General features: G+C 50.6%; 3 protein-coding genes across 3 annotated transcripts; 1 reads left to right on the top strand and 2 right to left on the bottom strand.

The window, feature by feature from the left end:
• Nucleotides 1-665: 665 nt before the first annotated feature.
• TGME49_275480 (Myb family DNA-binding domain-containing protein) lies at nt 666-16,097 on the top strand. Its single transcript, XM_002371902.1, has 20 exons — nt 666-1,583; nt 1,920-2,095; nt 2,647-2,726; nt 3,185-3,266; nt 4,139-4,230; nt 4,491-4,563; nt 5,329-5,476; nt 5,741-5,939; nt 6,197-6,296; nt 6,824-6,939; nt 7,589-7,763; nt 8,298-8,373; nt 8,890-9,025; nt 9,493-9,831; nt 10,077-10,127; nt 10,797-10,847; nt 11,214-11,359; nt 11,844-12,022; nt 12,549-12,697; nt 13,136-16,097. The coding sequence occupies exons 1-20, from the start codon at nt 1,435-1,437 to the stop codon at nt 13,283-13,285; spliced, it is 2,667 nt and encodes an 888-aa protein (XP_002371943.1). The 5' UTR covers nt 666-1,434; the 3' UTR covers nt 13,286-16,097.
• Nucleotides 14,362-17,822, bottom strand: GRA15 (dense granule protein GRA15). Its single transcript, XM_002371901.2, has one exon. It carries the CDS (start codon nt 17,057-17,059, stop codon nt 15,407-15,409), a length of 1,653 nt encoding a protein of 550 aa, XP_002371942.1. The 5' UTR covers nt 17,060-17,822; the 3' UTR covers nt 14,362-15,406.
• Nucleotides 17,823-18,180: 358 nt separating this feature from the next.
• On the bottom strand, nt 18,181-20,805 carry TGME49_275460 (hypothetical protein). The gene has a single exon (XM_002371900.1). The coding sequence runs from the start codon at nt 20,197-20,199 to the stop codon at nt 19,342-19,344; it is 858 nt and encodes a 285-aa protein (XP_002371941.1). The 5' UTR covers nt 20,200-20,805; the 3' UTR covers nt 18,181-19,341.
• Nucleotides 20,806-21,218: the final 413 nt, after the last annotated feature.

Raw genomic sequence — 21,218 nt, 5'->3', positions numbered from 1 at the left:
AGACTGCGATTTTCTCGTTTCCAATATATCTTAGACAGGTCTCGGGAGCGCGGCACCACCAGGATATTTTCTGCTGTGAAAGATTTTTGCCCACACATGCGTGTCAAGTGCACGACTGTTTCCAGACTTTCACCGATTGTTCAAAATCGCTGCCGCTACACAGGCGTCGTCTTTTTCACCGACTGAGGCTGGCTCTGCCCTTTCACAAGATCTAACCTTCTGTTTTTCCTTTTACAGCTTTGTCTGTTTATCAGGCGACACCGTTGGTGACTTTCTCTCCCGTTTTCCCCGTGCTTGTCAGCTCCGGCAGTGTTTTCTTTGAGGCGGTGCTCGTTCAACGTCGCGTGTCTCGCGCGCAGTGTGGCCTCGAGCTTTCTGCGTTGCTGCGGTTCTCAGAATGGAGGTGAGAGACAACTCGCCCGCGACCTCCAGAGAGAAAAAAGTACCAGAAAAAACAAAAAGACCGGGGGGAAGCCTTCGGATGTGAACAGCACAAAAGCGAGTGCACGTGAGCGACACCCGTTACGCAGAAGAAGTCCGTACGCGAAAACGAGGCGAGAGAGGGAGGACACGGCGCGCGCGTTTGTGTTTCACTCTCGATTTTTCTTGCATGCAACAAGAAAGGCCGCTGCGCTTTCTGCCGTCGTTTGACGGGCGACGAACATGAGCGAAACGAATCCGAGTTTCTGGGTCTCTCTCACTTTACCTTGTTGTCCGCATCTCAGTTTTCCCCCTTCTTCGCCTTCTCGCCTGTCCGCCTGTCCGCCCCGCTCCAGTAGTGTCGCTTGCCCGGAGAATCCGCTGCGTTTTCTGACACTGGTTCCAGTCCTCTTCTCGCGTTCTTTGTTCCACTCTTTAGATTCTCCGTCTTTTCAGTTTCTGCGCGTCTCCCTTGCTGTCTTTTTCACTTTTTCAATCGTCGACTTCCTCTGCCCTCCTCGCTGGACACCGAACTCTGGGCGTCGTCGCGCTGGCGCCTCTCCGTCTCCGTCGTGTCGGGAGAGGCGTCTCTCTGCCCACCTTTTCCGCGCTCTTCTGTCTTCTTTCTTCGTCTCTCCTTTTTCCTTTCTTCCCCTCTTTTCCAGCCGACTCCTCTCCCGCCTCTCTGCGGCTTTTTTCTCGAAACACCGCTCGGCCCTGTGGCATGGTGCGGCGCGCTCGCTGCCTCCTGGGGGATAACAGAGAGAGGACAGCTGCGCTCCCCGCAGTTCTCGTCTCTCGTCACCGGAACAAAGAGCCTTGCTCTTTCTCTGCTGCTCGGAAAAACCACGGGGAGCGCATGGCCCTCTTCTCTGGTGGAGCTCCCGAGAGAACCCGACCAGCTTCTCAACACGATCCCTCGCGCTCTGCCTTGGAGTCGAGGTGACGGCTGTGTCGTCGTCGTCTGTTTGACTGTGCAGGAGGACCCTTTGTTTTTCCGCAAAAGTCGACACCATGGTGAGAATTTTCGTCAAGGGCGGTGTTTGGAAGAACAGCGAGGATGAGGTGCTGAAGGCGGCTGTTATGAAGTACGGCATCAACAACTGGTCGCGCGTGGCGTCGCTCTTGGTTCGCAAGTCGGCAAAACAGTGCAAAGCCAGATGGTGAGACTTCCACGGAAACAGTCGCTTTTCTCTGGAATCTCGCTCGTGTCGAATGAAGAAAACCTACTACCTGATGCGTGCCGCGTCCCTCTGTCCCCGCTTCATCGCCACCCAGCTTTTTGCCTCTGCACTCCTTTGTCTCGTTGTTTCCTCCTAAACAACCAGCTGTCTCGCCTTCCTTTCTTGTTGCTGTTCGACTCCCCTCCTGCGCTCCCCTTGATGTTCTCCTCTTCTCCGCGTGCTCTCTCCTTGATCCTTGGTCGCGTCACTTGCGTTGTGCGTTCGGCCTTGCGCTCGCTTCGCGCCTCTTTCGCGCGTCGCCTCGACTTCGCTCAGGTACGAGTGGCTTGACCCGAGCGTGAAGAAGACGGAGTGGACGCGCGACGAAGAAGAGAAGCTGCTGCATCTCGCGAAACTCTTCCCAACTCAGTGGAGGACGATCGCTCCGATTGTCGGCCGGACTGCTCACCAGTGCCTCGAACATTACGAAAAGCTCCTCGACCAAGCTCAAGGTATTCGCTGAGTTCGCCGGCCAGTTCAGCCTGGGCTGTTCAGAGAGAGACATCCTGCCCTGTCTCCTGCACATTTCCATCTGCATTTCGACTCGCCTTGCAGCCATGTTTGTCTGCGCAGACGCTCCACGCATGCGCATCTTCTCATTCGGCCTGGGGACCCCAGACTGTGTGCATGGGGATTCGCATCTGTTCCTCTATTCATGTACCCCTCGGAAGGTGACTCTCTGGCCCCCACCATGACGGAGGAGCATTTTGATACATGCTCTCAACAACTACATATATATATATATATATGCGATTTTTAGTGGAAGTTCTGACTTTATTATCGGAGCGGGGGAGATACGCAGACGAAATGCGGTGTGCACTGCTCCTGCAAGTTTGTTGTTTTTTCGTGTCTCCGTTTGTTTCGGTGGTCTCCCTCGATGTGAGCGTTCCGTGCTCGGTGTTTCTTGAGTGCGGGAAGGAAGAGAAGCGCAGAGTTTTTGTTTGCAAAATCCTCCGCCTCAATCGCGTCGCGTTTCACTCCTGCGTCTGCGCCACGCATTCAGGAAACGATGAGGAGGACGAGGGAAGACCCAAGAAGTCTTTGGTACCCGCAGCTGCTCGCCAAGCAACGGGCGCGGCCGCGGTAGGAAGAACGAAAGAACTGGAGGGGGGAAAGAACAGAATCTGCTCACATTCGTATAAAACATATATATATATATATATATATATATTCATGCTTGTGCGTGTAGGCGTGACGCTGGGGTCTGCTTTTCTGTTTAGTCTTTTCCAGAAGTCGCGAATTGCAGCGTCGTATCTCTTGTGCAACTTCCATATAATGCTTGACTATGCCTGAGAAAACTTTATGACATCCTTACTTTCACATGCATTTACGTATATATATATATATATATATATAAAATTGAATTAATGGGTATGTATACGTATCTACGTGTATGTGGAGCACGCATACGCACGCACCAGTTAGGTTTTCTGTGTTGGGAGGGAGGGCGAGAGAGAGAGTGTGTGTATGTGTGAGAGTTTACTTTCGTCTGCCTTTTTTTCAAGAGATACACGTTTTCCATTTTCTTTTTCGCCGCTCAGGGTCGTGGTCGCTTCGACGACCCGCGCCGTCTGCGGCCTGGCGAAATCGATCCTCATCCAGAGACGAAACCTTCGCGAGCAGGTACAGGAAGAGCCTTTCTTGGTGTGTGCTTTTGGAGCTTCATCTTCACTGATGCGTGTCTCCGGTTAAAGATCGAGACCTACCTAGGTATATGTACATGTACATATGTATGCGTATATACACACATAATGCATATATGTATGTACATATTTATATATATGTATATATATGTATATATATATTTATATATTTATATATGTATGCATATGTGTATGGGAGAGAAGAGAGTGAAGTGGACGCAGCCGTTCGATCGGTGAGGTAGCCAGGCATGCAGAGTGCAAGGAGGGAACAGTCTACTTCGCGGTGACGTACAGCTAGGCTGCGTGGTGTGTTTGTAGAGACACTGTGGCTGCATCGACGAATGAGTCTGTGGCCTGTCTGTCAGTACCCTGAAGTGACTTTATGGTCGTCTGTTTGAGACCGAATGCAAGAGGTTCGTACGGATTCTCGAGCAGCTTCGGAGATGCACACGCGAGAAGACACTTGAAATTGAAATCGAGAAGTCGCGTCTGCGCTTCAGCGGGGAGTGAGGGGATTCAGGCATGCGCTGGAAAAGAGGTGATGAGAACTCGTGGAAGAAAGAGAGTGGCACGAAAGGGGGAGAGTTGAGAAGACCGACGCGCGAGGCGAAAGCGGTTTCGGGAACAGAGAGGGATGCAGGTCGAGAGGCAAAAGAGGCGAGACCCAAGGTGAAGACGAGCGAACTTCGAGAACCACGACGTGGAGCGAGTGCCGGGAGGCTTCAGCTCCGCGAAAAAGTCGCTTTCGTGCGACTTGGGTCTCTGTTGTGTCTTCCATGGTTTAGCGGGTCGCGCGTTGCCCCCACGGACGCCGCTGCTTGCCTTTGTTGCCGTTGTCTTCTCGCCGTGCAGACGCGATCGACATGCAAGATGACGAAAAAGAAATGTTGCAGGAGGCGCGCGCGCGTTTGGCCAACACCCGAGGCAAGAAGGCGAAGCGAAAAGTGAGGAGGCGGAAAGCAGACGAACAGAAGAGACAAACAGCTGGGAAGAGGTGGAAGAGGTGAACCTGTGTCGCTGTAGCGAAGGACGACACCGACAGAGGAGGCGCGCGAGGAAGGGTGGCCAAGAGAACGCGTCGAGCGTCGAGAGCGGTAGAGAAATACCTTTTAGTTTTAAAGGGAGGTTTTGAAAGACAAACGAGACAAGACTCGAGTGGCGAACAACAGAGAAATACCTTTCAGTTTTGTGACTTCCTGGTCAGGCGCGAGAAAAGCAACTGGAGGAGGCGCGGCGGTTGGCCTCCCTTCAAAAGCGGCGGGAGATGAAGGCTGCGGGTGAGTCGTCTCCTTTCCTCGCCCGCATTTCTCATTCTTTCTTCTCGTCAGTTCGCCGGCTCTTCTTCTTTGTTGGGTCCCGTCAGGCGGGTAGCTGTCGTCGTTTCTTCTTACCGATGTTCTGCTCTACTCTCGGTGTCTACGTCAGACGGCGGCTTCTTCGTCTCTTCATGTCACTCCATACCGATGTATGAGGTCCTTTCTGAGAGACGCGCTTCGACTTTTCGAATGGTGATTCAACGTAACGCCCGGGGTCTGTTGTCTTGCGAGTCTGCTATGTGGTTGAGCGTCTCGGCGTCATCCTTGCGAGAAAGAGAGAGTGGTGTAGACTGGGTGTGAGTCGCGCGCGACCGCATCTCCCATGGTGTGCTCTGTTGCATGGAGTTGAAACCAACGCTTTTCCGAGACTTCAACAGGTGCGATCGAGCTGAGAAAACCTCACCCTATTTTGCTAGTCTGCTTTTTTGCGTCTGAAAGTTCTGAGGCGTAGAGGTCCTCTTCGTTTCTCTCCAGTGGTGGCGGTGCTCATCAACTTCTTTCTCTCCACCCTCGTTCCTCGCTTGAAACAAGCTGGCGTTCCCAGTTCCAAAAAACTGCAGACGAGCTACAGAAGAACCGGAGCATAAGTGAACGAACTTTTTCCAGCTGCAAGTTCCCTCTTATGATCTTGGAGAAAGAATCTCTTCTCAACAGTTCAGTCCTTTATGAACACTTTGCGTCTCAGGATTCTGGACTTGCCTGCGTTCGTTTCTCTCCTTCTCTCAGGATTAATAACCTCGTTGCGTCCCCATAAAAGAAGAAGGGAAATGGACTACGGTGTCGACATCCCTTTCGAGGAGAAGCCGCCTCCGGGGTTCCACGCTGTCGGCGCAGAGGAGACTCCAGAAGGAAACCTCAACTTCGCAAATATCAGGTTCGTCTCTCGTGTTCACTTTGTCCTCGCATTTTTTCGCCTGTGTTGCGTCTGTCTGTCGACGATTCCTCTTCCTCTTTTTTCCCCTTTGCTCAAACCGGTGGCCTGCGTTCGCTCGCGTCGCTGAATGTCACTCAGTGTCGTTCTCCTGGTGGAAGCGCGTGACTTCGAAGAAGTGACCGGAGGCTGTTCACAAAACTTCTTTGCAGACGGAGAGAGTTGAACTCTGAATATCGCTTCTTCATCTACCGATGACTTTCTCAGCCTTCAGCAACTGGAAGGGACGATGCGCGCCCAGGAAGAGATGAAACTCAGACGAGAAGATGCGCGCAAGCTCAAACGGCTGCAAGAGGAGAATCTGCCGGCGTATCTGCAGCAGCTCGAAGAGAAAAACAAGCTTGACATGATGAAGAAGAAGCAGAAACTGCATCTTCCTGCCCCAGCGCTGCAGGCGCATGAGTTGGTGAGTTACGCGCATTTCATTCCTCTAAAACATATGGATTTCTGCTTCTCCCAGAGCTCCAGTTCGCTTGCCTTTTTTTGCGTTTAGCGGCTACTGCGCCTGCAGGCCCACTCTCCTCAAATGTCTCTGTCGCCTCTTCCTGTAAAAGGCGAGTGTCCAAGGGGGCGACGCGGGGTCTCGCCTGGCGTGGTTTTGTCCCCTCCGCTCTCGTGTGCACTTTCGCTCTTTTTTTTCTTTCGACTCCGCATGTTCTTCAGGAAGAAATCGTTCGCCTGGGCGCCGAGGCGTCTGCGCTTTCAGGAGCTCCAGGGGCGATGCCTACGAACCGGTTGCTCGCTTCCGGCAGCGTTGCACCAGGTGTGGCAGAAACGCTTCTGCTCGTCCCTGATCCGCGCGTCGACTCTTTTTCGATTCTCTCTAAACATTTTTTCTTTTCATTGATCTTTCGGACCTGTCCAGCGATGCCTACGTCCCTGTTTCCTCACTTTCCTCTCTTATAAGATGTCCCTCCAAGGTGCATTTCGTCGAAAACCACGACAGAGTGACGATCAAGACTCCTGCACAAGTTCGGCCTCTCTCCTCGGATCTGCCTTAGGTCGCCAGCGGCCACTCAGTGAAACAAGCATACACACCTGCATATATATGATTGCATATATAGATATATATTTATATGCATATAAATATATATATATATATATATATATATATTTGCATGGATGGTGGGTGCGAGTGGACGTTGATTTCGGTGTCTGTCTATGAACAAGTCTATGCAAGTAGGAGGGTAAAAAAGACGAATCGGTAGCTAACTGAGGGGGTGGGATTTCTGCGAAGGTTTTTTGTTTCCTGCAGCGGTTGCTTTCCGACTCGCGTTTGCCCTTTTTTAGGAACTCCGATGACGGGGGCGACGTCGTCCGCAGCTCGCACCCCTCGGCGCGAAGATGTGATTCTCATGGAAGCAGCGAACGCCGTCATGACAATCAACCAGTCTACGCCTCTTGAAGTACGCGTCGTTTGCTCTGCTGTCTTCTTCCCTGCTCGGCAGTTGTGCTCTGTGTTTTGTGTGTCTCGCGTTGTTGTCCGGCCTTCGAAAGGCCTCGGCTTACGTGGTTGTGAGCAGCTTTCTTCCGCTTCACCTGTTCCTTCGTCGCTGCCTCGTCCTGCATCTCCTGTCTTCTCCACGTCCCTCTGCATGCTCTCCTACCTCTCACTCGACCCGTGCGTCGCTGCTTTCGACTGTCCGCGACTCGTATGTTCGGAGCTCTGTGTGCGCTTTCTCTGCAGCTGCTGTCTCTTGCCGTGTGTTCTCTCAGTTCAGGCTTCTGTGCCTGAAAGCTCTGACTGTCGGTTCGTGGAACTTCCCTGCGTGGAGAGAGTTCATTCGAAAATCGATCCACTCGTGACAACTGCTCGTGGAGTTGAGGAACCCCAAGGAACTTTTTGACTGTATCTCAAGAGTCCTAGGCATTGTCCTAGGTGTGATGAGCAGTGTGTGGGGAGGAACCTGTTTGTGGTGGGGTCTCACCGCTGAAGTTCTACGGTGCGTCGACGGCCGACAGCCGTACACTGTCTCTTTCTGCGAGTTGATCTGTACGTATCCGGCCGCGGACGGTGGCTGTAGCTCTCTCTTTCGGCTGCGTTTGCTCCTTCAGGGCGGGGAGAACTTGCAGCTCCACGAAACCGGCCTGAGCGGGAAGATTTCTTTCAGCGGCGCTCCGGGCACTGCCAGCGTCGCTGGGCAGAGAACTCCGAATCTCCTAGCTGAGGCGTACAAACACAGACGGACGGCGGACGCCGCGTCCTCCATGACGACGCCCAGAACTCTCGGTACGACACACTTACCAGACGGAGGGACCAGGAAAGCGAGACAAAGGCGAAGAACAAAGGCCGAGCAAGCACAGGAACGGATCTGCGTGCAAAGTGACAAAAGAATATATATATATATATATATATATATATATATGCATGTGCTTCTGGCGGCGTATATGGCGACACGCAGAGAATATATATATATATATATATATATATGAACGAATACGCTTGTTCCTGTGGAAGCATGTGGGGACACGTAGAGACATACATTTATGTATATATATATGTATATATATGTATATATATATATATATCTGTTTATATGTCTTTGCGTATTTGTTTTCATCAGCACAGAAGCACGAGGCAAAAGAGAGAGAAACGAGAACAATGAGTTGCTGTTCGTGTGCGTGCATCTTCCTCTTTCCTATCTGCATGTGTGAGGTAGAAATACCGATGGCTGCGCGTTTGATGGGATCAGTTGCCGCGAATGTGCTATTTTTCAATGAGGCCGCTGTGATCATTCGAAACTGGTTGTCTCTCTTCCTTCAGGTGGACGCAGCGAGTTTGGCATGACTGCTGGCGACGCTGAGGAGTCGGAAGCAGAAAGCGGCGGCATGGGAGCGAAGTATGTCTTTTGCTTGTGGAAAGAGGTGTGGTGCACGTTTTCGTTTTCCTTCTTCGTTCCCCTACACAGTTGCCGTGCATGCAGAGATCCTCCCCAGGGTACAGAGGGGTGTCTCGATGTCGGTTTGCAGATACACATGTCGATCGTTTAAGAATGAAGCATTTGGTTCTCTCAGGGACGGATATGTTCGAGGATCTGCAAAGACGGCGGAGAATAGACTGTCGCAGTTTCCACCTCCTCGGTCTGGCCGCCATATGGTATCCGCCACCCTTTCACCCTGCTTTTCGGCTACACAGTGCAGGCGCAACTGCTGAAAAATGGGAGATTTCATTGGTTCAAAGTTCGTTTTGGCAAGAAAGTTTCCAGTTGCAGCGCGCGTGAAGTCCTTGGCAGCAAACGGATTTGTGGGGTCTAGACAAGCCGCTGTCCCAGGCACTAGCCCAGTCCACTGGAGCATGTGCTTATCACACACTTAACATTTTTTTTGCGGTCTTGTCTTCTTCTCTCCTTTTTCAGAGCTCGACTCTCTCTTGCACAGTTCCATGTGCGCTCGTCTCTGTCGTCGCTGCCAGCGCCGCAAAATGAAATCGAGCGCGCCTTGCCGAACGAGGACGACCTGGCTGCGGCAGAAGACGGGTTCGCTGACGACCAAGTGAGGCCACAACATGGTTCTTCGCTCCATACCTTTCCTGAGTGTGCTCCGGTTGCCGTGTCCCGCGTGCCGTATGCGGCTTCGTTTGCGGCTTTTTCCATGGTGGACTCTGCATGCGAAAGGATCTCTACGAACGAAAAGCAATGCAGCCGGGAGCTCGAAGAAAAGCAGCGGGAGGTATCGGGGAAGTGAGAGCCGCTTTTGTGTGGTAGGAGACTAAGATTCAAAAAAGCGTTGTCCAGTCGGATTCGGGGATGGTCACTTCCATGCGTCGTTGTTGATGCACTTTGAATTCCAGAGACGATCTCCTCTGCGTGAACTTCGGAGAAGGAGTCCCGCGTAATGGAACTGCTTGTTCACTTTTTTCGATTTGCACTCGTTGAGGAAACCCACGAACTTTCCAAAGAGCGGTAGGTACGTCGCGCCTTTTCTAACTTGTCTTTTTTCTCGTGCTTTTTGTGGTTCAGGAGGAAGACATGGAAGATGTTCTTGAGCGCCAGAGAGCTGCAGCAGACGCGGCCCGCCAGGCCGAGTGGCGGCGTCAGTCTCAGGCAGTGCAGCGGCATTTGCCCCGTCCCCTTCTTCTTCCTGAGTCGGCGTTGTCGCGAGACGGACTGGGTTTCTTTCCGTCTACCTTTGACGATGAACAGCAGATACAGACTCTCATTCTCCAGAGAGAAGACGAAGAAGAAGGTGGGGCCTTCACCAAGCAGGGAGATGCACAGCGCGTAGGGAGAAGGAAAGCAAAGGCTGCGGAGGTCGCGCGCAGGCTGAAAGAAGCGGAGAAGTTGATAAATGAAGAAGTCGTAAGTCAAACGCTTCGGGATGTCGACGGTCAATTCTTTCAGTTCTCATAGGTGTACCTCTCGCCCCATCGACGAACACGGTTCTCTCAGCTAGATTGGCTTTTCTGTGTCCTCACTCGTTCTTTCTGACAATATATATATATATATATATATGCATATATACATGTATGTGGATGGGACTTTCTGAAGGGTTTGCTCTTGAAGGAGGTGAGAACTGCGTCACTGGTTCTCTCTTCTTTCTTCAGATGGTGCTTCTTGCCAACGACGCCCTCAAACACCCCATCAAAGGTGGGAAGGTACGGTCGCGTCTCTTTGCTGTCACCTGTGCAGGTATTCGTGTATTCATACAGGCACACCTATATATACATGTATATATATATATATATATATATGTACATACATACGTTCATGCACACACCCATCCATACGTACGTACATCTGCGTACATTGATGCGTTCATACGATCAGATACATACTGTATGCTTGTGTTTCCCTCTCTTTGTGTATGAGTATCTACATATATAGGCCGTACATAGGCGTTCTGTGTTCACGTCCTGAGGCGTCGACGTCAGGCGATGGATCTACTTCCGTCTTCGTCTCTCGAGTCCCCTGATCATTTGCCTTTCGCGTCTCGCGATATATACGTATACATATATATATATATATATGCCTATATGTATATATACATGCGTATATGCGTATGGGGAATTGTAACTATATGCATATCAGTGCATATATCGGCGGCCTCTAATGAGACAGCGACAGAGAGTATTTATGAGACTCCACGTCGGTGGTTGCATTTGCGACTCAGGCGCATGTGTGTGGGACGTTTGACTTTCGACAAGATTGGATGTGTCGCCAGGGAAATGAAAAAACAGGGAGTTCTTGGCATGTCTCTGTAAGGGTAACGAGTTGCTCTTTTAAGATGTTCCTTCTTCTTTCTGCTTCCTGGTCCTTCCTTGCAGGCGCCTTCGTCAGTTCCGCAGCTCGAGAAACTTGACGATGATCTTCTGCATGTAAGGCGAACCGCGTTTCGTTCTTGTCTCCACGAGTGACCTCTATGGGCTCATTCTGACTTTCACCCCGGAGCATCTACATCCAAACATCCATATATATATATATATATACATATATATACATGTATCTATATATATACATAGACATATACTTCGTATTTAGGGTTTCGTATGTATGTATATATATACATATATATATATATATATATATATATCTGTGGTTGTGGGTTCCTCCACGTACTTGCATGTATGTCTGTAATTGAATGTGCACTTGTGTGCCGATGCAAACGCGGCTTTCTCGCATGTGTTATTCCTCGCGTGTAGTATTTTCTTTCTCTTCCTCACATTTTCTCGTTCCTTTTTCAGGAGGCCCGAGAGATGCTCCGTTGCGAAGCTGAGCTGATGCAGCACCAGAGTGAAGTGGCTACGGAAGGACATCTCGATCAAGACCGAGTTGCGAGGATCTTCGACGATGCTCAAGACGCGTTTATCTTCTCTCCGTCAGCAAAAAAGTGAGTTTTTTCCTCTGATGTCCACACAAATATATCGGTATGTCTGTATTCATATGCATTTACATATATATATATATATCAACTTCATTGGGAAGGTGTTGATGTGTGAGGTGGCATGGGTTGGCATGAGAATACCATGTGGTGACAGAATCGCTGATCTACGTAGATTGCATGCACGCACGAAATAAATATATGTGTGTTTGTCTTTTGAACGTGGTAGTACGTGTGTGCGATTATCTTTGCGTATCTTGGGATGTTTATATATATATATATATATATATATATATATATGTTCGTTTACGTGACAGTTGTTGGGAGATGTTGATTCGGTCGTCTGTCTCTGTAGAGGTTTTTTTCGCTTCACATTGACTGGGAATTCAGGATAAAGAGCTTTCAGTGTGCCCCCCACACACGCATCCTCCCCGACAGGTTCACGTGACTCATGCGGGATGTCAATCGACACGGTTTTTCTCGTTTTTTCCAGATTTGTGCTGTATCAATCGCTTCCTGGAAGTGAACGCGCAGAAGCTCTGAAACGCCAGTTTGAGGACTTGAAAAAGCAAGTGGAAGCGACAGCGAACCGTGTAAAGAAGGCGGAGAAGAAGTACTCTGTGCTCACAAAGGGCTACGAAACAAAGGCGACGAGTTTGATTGAGCGTCTTGGTAAGACAACAGAATGCGGTTATCCGTGGCGGTGAAAAAGGTCCCCCAGCAGCCCGTTAGAGGCTCTCCGTCTAGCTGTTTGTCAGGGACTCGAAACTTTTTCATGTGACCACAAGTTCTTCACCGTGTTCATGTTGTCGGCCTGTGTATTCACGCCACCGACTAGCACGTCTACGCATGCCTAGCTCCTCTCACTTCCCTGTGCGGTCATCCAGACGACGGGGTGGGGACTCGTGACAGGAGCAAGATCAGAGGCCCAAACTGGATCGAGGGAGATCGAAGGCCGTTCTTGAAAGCGTGAACATATTATGCATTTACGCATCCATCTACTGTAGCTGTGCAGATGTCGTGAAGTCCACGTGGTGGTCAGACCGAGGCAACGAAGGCCGTTGAACGTAACTCCGTTCACATAAGTCAAAAGAGCTTCCACGCGAGACACGCAAAAGAGATACATACTTATGTACATGAATCTGCTATATGCGTGCATTTATGTGTCTGCATTTGAGTTTTCTCTCTTTTTCTTCAGAAGAGACGTACAGAGATTTCGAGTTGCAGGCAGCCACACTGGCGGCCTTCCAGGCTCTGAGAGACCGCGAGCTTCCTGCGATTGAGAAGAGGAAACAAGAGCAGCAGGCGTTGGTGTTGAGAGAAAGGGAAAAGCACCTGTGGATGCAGGTAAAGGAAACGTTCTGCAATGTCGAGCATGTGTTTAGTGAAGCGGGAAACCCTGCAATCAACAGCTGAGGAGTAAAGTTTCCAGAACGCACGAAGCGGATGAGAATCGCATCTGTTTCGCCGCCCACGGACTTCATACACTTTCTACTTTTTTCCGCACTCGTCTCTGTCCCCGTGCCATCGTCCTTCTCTTTGCGCATGTGTTTTTCTTTCTCTGGCGTCGTGTGTCTCTCCACTTGTGGCGTCCGGCTTTGTTTTTCTATCGCACTGTGGCTATCTTTTTTCTTTTTTCCTTCTCGTGCTGTTGCGCTGTGGTCATCTGCTCGGGTGCTTTCGCGCCAAAGAAAGATGAAGGCTCACTGAGAAACGCGTTTTTCTTCTACTTAAGCGAGGATCCGTAGCCGCAGTCTTTGTTTTTTTTCTGTTTGTGTTGTACAGAGACGCTATGCAGCTCTCCAGCGACAGAAGGAAGAGCTCCAGGCTCTCCTTGCGGCAGCTCCTGCCAGTCAAGCCCTCACTTCTTCGGAGGCGATGGCAAATGGAACAAGTGAAGAGGCGAAGAAGGCAGACCAGGAGACAGAAGAATGAAACTGCGTGGCTTCAAACAAGTCGGCACATGCTTAGAAGCGTTTATGGTTTAGAAGTTGCGGGGTTACCTCCGCCGCATGTCGACAGTTCCACAAGCGTCAAGTGCTATAAAATACGAGGTGGGGGAGAGCGACTGCGCATCGTAGGGTCGTTTCAGGTGGGGACGCGACTTTTCAAGCTCCACGAGAATTCGAAAAGCGTTCCCCAGGCTCGCTGACAAAGTGTTGTGTCTAGGCATGTAAAAGAGAGTCCACTGGATCGGTGGTTTCATGCAATCTTAAAGAACTTTGTCGTCTGTTTCACAAAACTGGAATCTAGGGGGATAGCGTCTGTAGGATGAACAGCGGCAATGGATGCCAGAGCAGAGGATGAGTAAAAGGGGAGAAAAAAGCACAGGTGGAAATCGGGGGATACAAGAGACAGTAGAAGGAGGAACAAACGGTAACAGACAACGCATGGAAAGTTGAAATTGTTTTTTGATATAGCAGTCCCGGTGCCTTCACGCAGCGGGGAGACGAATGCTCAGAGATAGGCTGTACCCGACGAATAAAAAAAGAGTCATACGGCAGTCCCAGAAACGAGAGAAGCATCTGATGTGAGGAGGATATCGTGGAATATTACCAGGATAAAGGAACGAGGGAAGAGAGAAATAGAGACCGAACAGAAGAGGAAACTGCACGAGTGAGAAGTTTCTTTCCATTCGTCTTCACGTGCTGGGTGGAAGAGCGTCGATCGTTCGTGTTCTGTGTTGCTATTAGTCCCCTCAGGTTGCATGGTACATCTTTCTTGTGACTTTCTTCTGGCACCCTGTGCCCACATTTTCCCTTGTTTTTGCTTCCGTCCACTATTAGCACCGTTCTGCGTGGCGGCTGTTTCTTTCCTAACTTCATCTTTATCTGGGTCCGTTTGTTTCTGATGCAATCGCGCGTTGTCAGACAGAGAGAGGAGCATGCTTTGGGAACCTGCCCTCCCTGCAGTCAATAATTCAGACACTCCACTGTATCCTCGGCATTGAAAACATGAGGATCATGAAAGAAAACTCCAGTTATTGTTCTTGGTTTGTTCGCTCACGAACACCCCTTCAGACAAGCAGTTTTGTGCCTTCTCCGGACGCTTTTTCCTTTGCTAGTAGAGTAAAAGCCGGCTTGTATGGTTAGACGTGGTTTTTTATCAAAAGACTAACACGTCTGTTCGCTATGACAGATTACATGGGGGAAAGTAGAGAGTGAGCATGCACAAGAGAGATTTCACCATATGAAGAAAAGCAGCCGTTCATTGCCGTAGCACGATCGCGAATAAGTCGCTGCACTGTCAACACTGGCCACCGCTTTAATCCGTCTTCCCTCGTGACACTTCTCGTAACACAACCACCCGGTATAATTGCAGCACTGCGACTTCAAAGCAATGCTGTGGCAGGCAATTTCAGTTCTGCACGTTGTTGGAAGACAATCCCCCTGGAGTGCTGGCACAGCTCCTCCCTCACAAGATGCACGAGATTGAGAGTGGCAAAATGTATTCCAAATCTGAAGACAAATCAGAAACTTGAAGGGCTTCTGCTATGGATAGTAAACTGATGAATCAGCTGGATGTTTCCTTTGTGCAACGATGGACAGCACCCAAATGCGCACATGGACATCCAATCACAGACCCGGACTGCTCGACGCATTGAACAGAAAGGAGAAAAAGACCCAGAAAGATTACATTACCGACGAGACGCTGGGGGAACGTGTGTAGCGGTACAATGCGGAAAAGCGTTCGCTACTCACAGTCGAATGGCCCATGCCGTAAAACTGATACATGATGCCAATTGAGTCGTCTCTTCTCGTTCAGTTCAGTATATAAAGCACCCCCTCGATCGTGTTTGAACATCTAAACAGTTGAAGTAGTGCACAGACTGCGCCTTTACATGCTATCACATCAAATTAACGATGTTCACGATTTCATCTTCATCACTCGCATTCCAGTCCCTAAGTTCCCTGTAGTCGGTGTCTGAACGGACACGGGGAGACTCCTGAACAAAACCTTTGAACGGGTAATGGAAGACTATACAGGAAAATTCACCAAATACCCTTATCGGTTTTTGGTCATGCGCTGGGGGAGAGAAGACAACAGTGAGACATGTCATGGAGTTACCGCTGATTGTGTGTCCCGTGGGCCTCCAGCCCCGATACCATCAGCCTGAGCCGCACCCGCCCTTTGGGGACCTGGATCAGAGATCGTCCGCTCAGTTGGTACAGAGTAGTAAGAGTTTTCGCCTGGAACTTGTGGTTGCCGAGGGTTTTCTGTTCTGGGTGGTCCTGGCACAGCTGACACACCGCCGCTACGGGAAAGTAGAGTATGCGGAGACGAGATGGGTTGTGTACGTGACCCTGGTTGTGAGGGAGCGAGTGGAATTGCAGCAGCTGCAGTTTCGTCCATCCACGGTGGAGTCTGTTGCGGCCCGAAGAAAGTCGCATTTTCTACCACAGGGAGAGTCTCCTGTTGTGATAGTGGAAGTTGGCTTTGCACGGCATCTTGTATCCCGGAGATTAATGGATGAAGCGACGGTCCACTTTGCGGATGCTCAGAGGTTTCAAGAGAATCTGCATGTGAGAAAGAAGAACTTGTGGGGGTCAGTGCCGCTGGGGTGCGGCTATCTGTAGGAGGTCCACCGGCTGGAGACTGCGATCCCACCGCTACGGAATGGCCACTGGTGCCGACAACGGGGTCTATTGAGTGGACAGTTGGAGTTTCTGGTGTATGCGGGCTCTTGAGATGATTTGAGTACGTTAACCTCGCCTCCGTCTCAATGTGTTGAGGGCTTTGTAACGGCGCTGGCATCCCAGCCTCGGTAGTCGTTAACGATGTCCCCTCAACCATGCCGTTTTGCCGCATGAGTCCCCCACGGAAGTTTTGAGGACGTTCCGGTGGCGAGGGAGTCGCTGAGGCATGCATGTGGTTGCTAGTGGCGGTCGCTGGTGCCGTTGGTAGGGTTAATGTTGTTGGTGTCGAGTAAGTGCGAACCCTTGGAACTGTTTCGACAGTTGGTGCGGCCGCCGCGCTGCGGGGGGGGGAGACGACTGTAGCCTGAGCATCCGGAGTGTGCGGGAAAATAAAATCGAGCGCTGAAGAGCCTGCTCCGATAATATAAAAGTTCATGTTAAACGTGTTGGTACCTGGTGAAGGTATGAGTGTAGATGGGTTCCGGCTATCACTACCTGAGTCCTTTCTTTGTGCATGAGGTGTCGACGACGTGGGGAGTTGGGCACCCTCCGGAACTTTTCTGTCTCTCGGACTCGAAGAGCGTTCTTCCGCCGCCTTGCGCGTCGCGAATGGGGAAGTCGATGCAGTGACATGAATAGGGGTCCGGGTGGAAAAGCGTGAGTCCTCCCCGTTTTCGGTCTGTTCACTCTCAGACTTTCCATCGGTTGACGTGTCAGCGCCGCAGCCGCCGTCCACTTGTGTGCCAGTACAAGACTCTGAACGGGGACGGGTAGTCCCGGGAGGTACGCTGCCTGTAATTCTCCTGCCTCGTCGTGTTTCCCGCACTGAGTCGGACAGATCGCGCGATACACGCCTTACTGCATACGCTCCTAGCAAAATGACGGCAGCGAGCACCGTAAGATACCCAAGCCACCGAATTATCGAGCGTGACTTGCTGCTCGCAACACGCCTGGCGCGATTCCTCCTGGAAAAGCGACTTCTAAACACGTGCGGATTCAGTTGATAGACAACGTCGAAGATGGGCACCACTGCCGGCGCACCGGGTGGCGTTGGCGTGGTTGTTGTCACCATTGTTGAATGCTGGTTTACAAAGTGGCTTTGTCTGCTTGGCTGAAAGCAACACCCAGACCTACAGTGTAGATAAATTGGAATCAGTCTGCAGACAATGACCACCCGGCTTAAGTTGGTGGCCTTGAAAGCGAGCGTCGCATAACAATGTACGCTGCGTTGTATCCGTAATCTGAGTTGTCACCATATATATATATATATATATAATACACGATTACAACAACACGACTACAAATGGCAGGTTCGTCACCTCGTGGCACTGCACACAGAATAGGAAAGTGACACACACTGCTCTACGAAAACACACACGCGCCCGAGACGCGCTTGATCGGATAGTCTTGAGACGCGGATGGGTTGTGTGGTATGTGGTGTTTCAAAGCCATGCAATTTCACACACAAAATTAATAATCTCGGCCAATCCCACTGAATGGTGACCGCCAAAGAGCAGACAGGAATTCAGCTTGCCAGGCTTCGAGGGATTGACAGTGCGAACCAGATTTTGTTTTAAACTGCCACTGTGGTTACGCACGAGAGACACAAGAGGCGCTCCAATAGTACCGCAGGGAAGTAGCAGGCATGAAGCAGCGTGTCTCAGTGCGACGCACACCATCCCACGTCGCAACGAGCACAAGACACATTTTGCCCTAAGCACCTGGACAGCTAGCGCTTCTGTCATCACGAAGAGCTCGACAGTAATCAACATTCCAGCGCTCGACTGTAATCAGCAATCCAACGCTCGACCGTAATCAACAATCAGGCATTCTGCAGTAACGAATAATGCAGTGCAAGAGCATTGCGGAGATCTGGAGACCGACCACACTAAATGTGTCCTTAGAACACTTTCAGAACGTACTGACGCACGATGTCTCTCGGTGTTGTTCCCCCGTGTGCGAAGGCATACAGTGAACCAGTGTATTGATCATTTTTATTAAGAACGCGTGTTTGTATGTGTGTCAGCCCCCTCTTGCGGCATAACATGCTCCGAAATCGCTGGAGATCACAACTACAACGTTAGTGACTTCTGCACTCTACGTCGATTTGCTAGCCAACAATTCTTGATGTCCTTGTTCACATTGTAAGCATATAGAATGTTCAGCGTCTCCAGCGCGGAAGGTACACCGACAGGAGGTTCTAACAGAGGTTGAGACGGCGGTTGAGAGCGTCATCCAGTGTTTCATCGAAAAAGACGTTATGATACCAATAAGCGTGCACTGCCATCCTCGTCTGTTGTGGATCATGGAGAATCCCGTTCAGGCACGATGACGGAGTGCTGTATCCAGCCTGAATCAGAAAGCCACGAGAGAGCGACCACGGCCTAGAAAGCTCAAGGCTCCTCCACTTCACCACTCAGAAGCGCAAGCCAAAAGCACTCTCGGTTTCTCGTCGCCGCTTCACCACATACACAGTTTCAAGGTGTCAAGTACTGTAAGCATTCCGGGTTTGGCAGCACTTCCTGTGACGCTTTTGATACAGCTTAAACGCCCCGTTGCACCACATGAAAGTTCCTCCTTCTCATAGGCACATCTAGAGCAAGGATCTGCTTGACGGTCCCCTGATTAACGTGCTGAAGTGGTCCCAGCACAAGTCCAAACGTAGCAACACGTATTCCGCCAGCGTTCAAAACTCCCCCAATTGTCGGAAAAACGGAGCATGATTGATTAGAAAAATGAACAGTGAGGTTTCGCACCGCCTGCTCGAGCGTGTGTCTACAGAAGTGACTGGCAAGCAATCTGTGGCAAAAAAAACTGAGGTGTTGTGAATAATACCCTGCAATGCGATACAGTGGAGAGCGCTGTTTCAGATACAGTTGTGTACCATAGGCAAGCATTGATTCTTTTTAATGATCTCACAGAGGACGAACGAATACTCTATGACACACCATACGCGTGTTAGAGGCATCATTAAAAAGTGTTTGCAACGAGGATACTACACGTGGCAGTCAAACCTCTGAAGAAAGGCTTACTCACGACGACGCAGTTCCCTAGTGAGACCATCGCGGGAAACTGATGAGAATCCTGCTCGTCTCACTCACTCAGTGGCTATCGTAAACTTCCGCTCGCACAGCTGCTCCAACTCGCTCGTTCGCCACATTGAAAGTGGTACCCCACGCGGCACAGCTCTCGTCAGTCACTTCCCTGAGAATATCTCACTGCTGCGCGGACGCAGACTGCACACGTTCAGACCCTCCCCCTTCCAGTCACGGCGCACTTGCCCTTCGTAAAAGCCGATTAGCATCCATGCCAGATGCAACCAGCGTAGAAACTGTCAGAGCCTTCACCTTCACCTTAACTTGGAGGGGTCTCTGAAGGCGGAATGTCGAGCGGCGGGACAAAAAACGTTGTTTCCGCAGGCACCAGCCCACCAACTGTCGTGAATTCAGGCAACGTAACAGGAGGAATCTCCGATTCTATTTCAGCCAGAGGGGACGGACCTGACGGTGCGGCAGGATCAGTGCCACCCTCCAGGTGCAAAACATGCTTCAAACTTCGTGCGCCTGCCAGGGTCACAAGGAGATAAAACAAAAGTGGACGTCGTCTTCCCTGAGTCCCCGTTGGGAAATCCCTCGTCTCCCCGAGGGCGCCCACAGGCATGAGCTGACTTTCGGTTGTCAGCACATCATGAGGAAGGCGCCACTTATCAGGGGGTCCCCGTCGCTCAAGCGTAGCTGCAAATGTAGATGCGGCTGTGCCTTCTGATTCCGACTCTTTCGTCCGACGCTGTTTTTGTGCGCTTCCTTCATGTGGGTCAAGGCCTTCAGGGACGTCAACTGTACCAACTGCATCCAGTTCAGACCTGGCTGACACGCTTGAAAGAGGCTGCTCTGTCGGAAGGTGTTCATTTGCAGGATCCGCATCGCCTAATAAAGAGTCTCCTTGATCACTAACGAAACCATCAATGGCGTGCTGCGATCTCGGATGACGGCGATGATCATCTATAAAACGGCTGAAACGTCGGTACACTGTGAGCCTTTTTCCATTCTCTTCAGGAAGCGTCAAACGCTTTGCGCCCAGAAATGCGGCTAACCCTAGAAGTGCCAATGCAGCAGCCACAGTAACTAACTGTGGTCGTCTATCCCTTGACTCCCGCTCAGAGGGTGATCTCCTACCACTGCCACCATCCAAAATGATCGCCTGTCTCGCCATCCGGTTAGACCAGACGAAATAATACCAAGTAGATCTGACGACGTTGGAACCACTACACGTAGTGATACCAAGAGTGCCTGACACCTCTTTTAACGGTGATGGCGGTCAACCGGAAACACGCGCCTAGCGGAAGCTCGGGGAGACCGATTCGAGACGGTGGACCACAACCTGATCGACAAAAAAGGGACTTACTTCCCTAGCTGATGACGCGGCGCTGAGCTGCTATCATAAAAGCCGGAAGCGCAAGGTTTGACAGACTCGGAGGAGCTTCCACCCAAGCTCGAATCGGTTGAAGGCGCCTGAACCTCTGTCGGTGAGTTGATAATTGAACAGGCAATGGATAGTGGAACACAGAACCGCTTACATCCTTGACTATTCGTCTCCGCGCAAAATCCACCGCAGTCTATCATACGCCTGCAACGCAGATAAAAAAGAACAACTGCACGGTAGACGACGGGCCACGAGAGTCTGTGGCGAACACTACCGTGTGAATGAATCGCGTTTTGACAAGCCAAGACACCAAAAACGTGGGGGCGTTTTGAGAATTCGGTACAGGATAAACTGATAAGTAAACAGTAAACAGACCGCCTCTGTCATTATTGTACTAAACGTGCGTCAAGACGCTCGCGGAGAATTTGACCCTCGGTCGGTTGTTGGATACCATGTTCCAGAGACGCGTAAAGCCGCCTTATTTAAGTCGTGCGGGTTACTACACGCTTTCTATTAGGGAAACTTTGTTTGTGGCAAACGACAGGTTCCCCTTTCATCCATCAACGAATATAACAGAAACCTGTTAGATGAGGAAGCGGCATTGAGGGATGTGGCTTTTTATCGATTCGAGTCGCACTCGACGTATCGAGACACCGGAACATGTGTACTGAATGAGACCCATACCGTGTTTCCATATATACGAACACAACTTCTAAATAACAACAGGAAGTTGAGGTATGTGGAAACAGCTGTCAACAGAAAACCTCTCTAGGAAACATTACACGGGACATGTTGAAAATCAGGGAGGA

This window comes from Toxoplasma gondii, chromosome X, assembly GCF_000006565.2.
Source record: "Toxoplasma gondii ME49 chromosome X, whole genome shotgun sequence".
Classification (NCBI taxonomy): Eukaryota; Apicomplexa; class Conoidasida; order Eucoccidiorida; family Sarcocystidae; genus Toxoplasma; species Toxoplasma gondii.
The sequence above is the reverse complement of the archived record's forward strand: the minus strand, read 5'-3'. Positions and strand labels throughout refer to the sequence as shown.

Bases quoted from the DNA above. Each gene is read 5' to 3' on its own strand.
- GRA15 (XM_002371901.2), bottom strand. From the start codon at position 17,059: ATGGTGACAACAACCACGCCAACGCCACCCGGTGCGCCGGCAGTGGTG.
- TGME49_275460 (XM_002371900.1), bottom strand. From the start codon at position 20,199: ATGGCGAGACAGGCGATCATTTTGGATGGTGGCAGTGGTAGGAGATCA.
- TGME49_275480 (XM_002371902.1), top strand. From the start codon at position 1,435: ATGGTGAGAATTTTCGTCAAGGGCGGTGTTTGGAAGAACAGCGAGGAT. The intron at 5,477-5,740 runs GTTCGTCTCTCG...TGACTTTCTCAG, and splicing joins CTCAACTTCGCAAATATCAG to CCTTCAGCAACTGGAAGGGA. The intron at 12,023-12,548 runs GTAAGACAACAG...CTTTTTCTTCAG, and splicing joins GAGTTTGATTGAGCGTCTTG to AAGAGACGTACAGAGATTTC.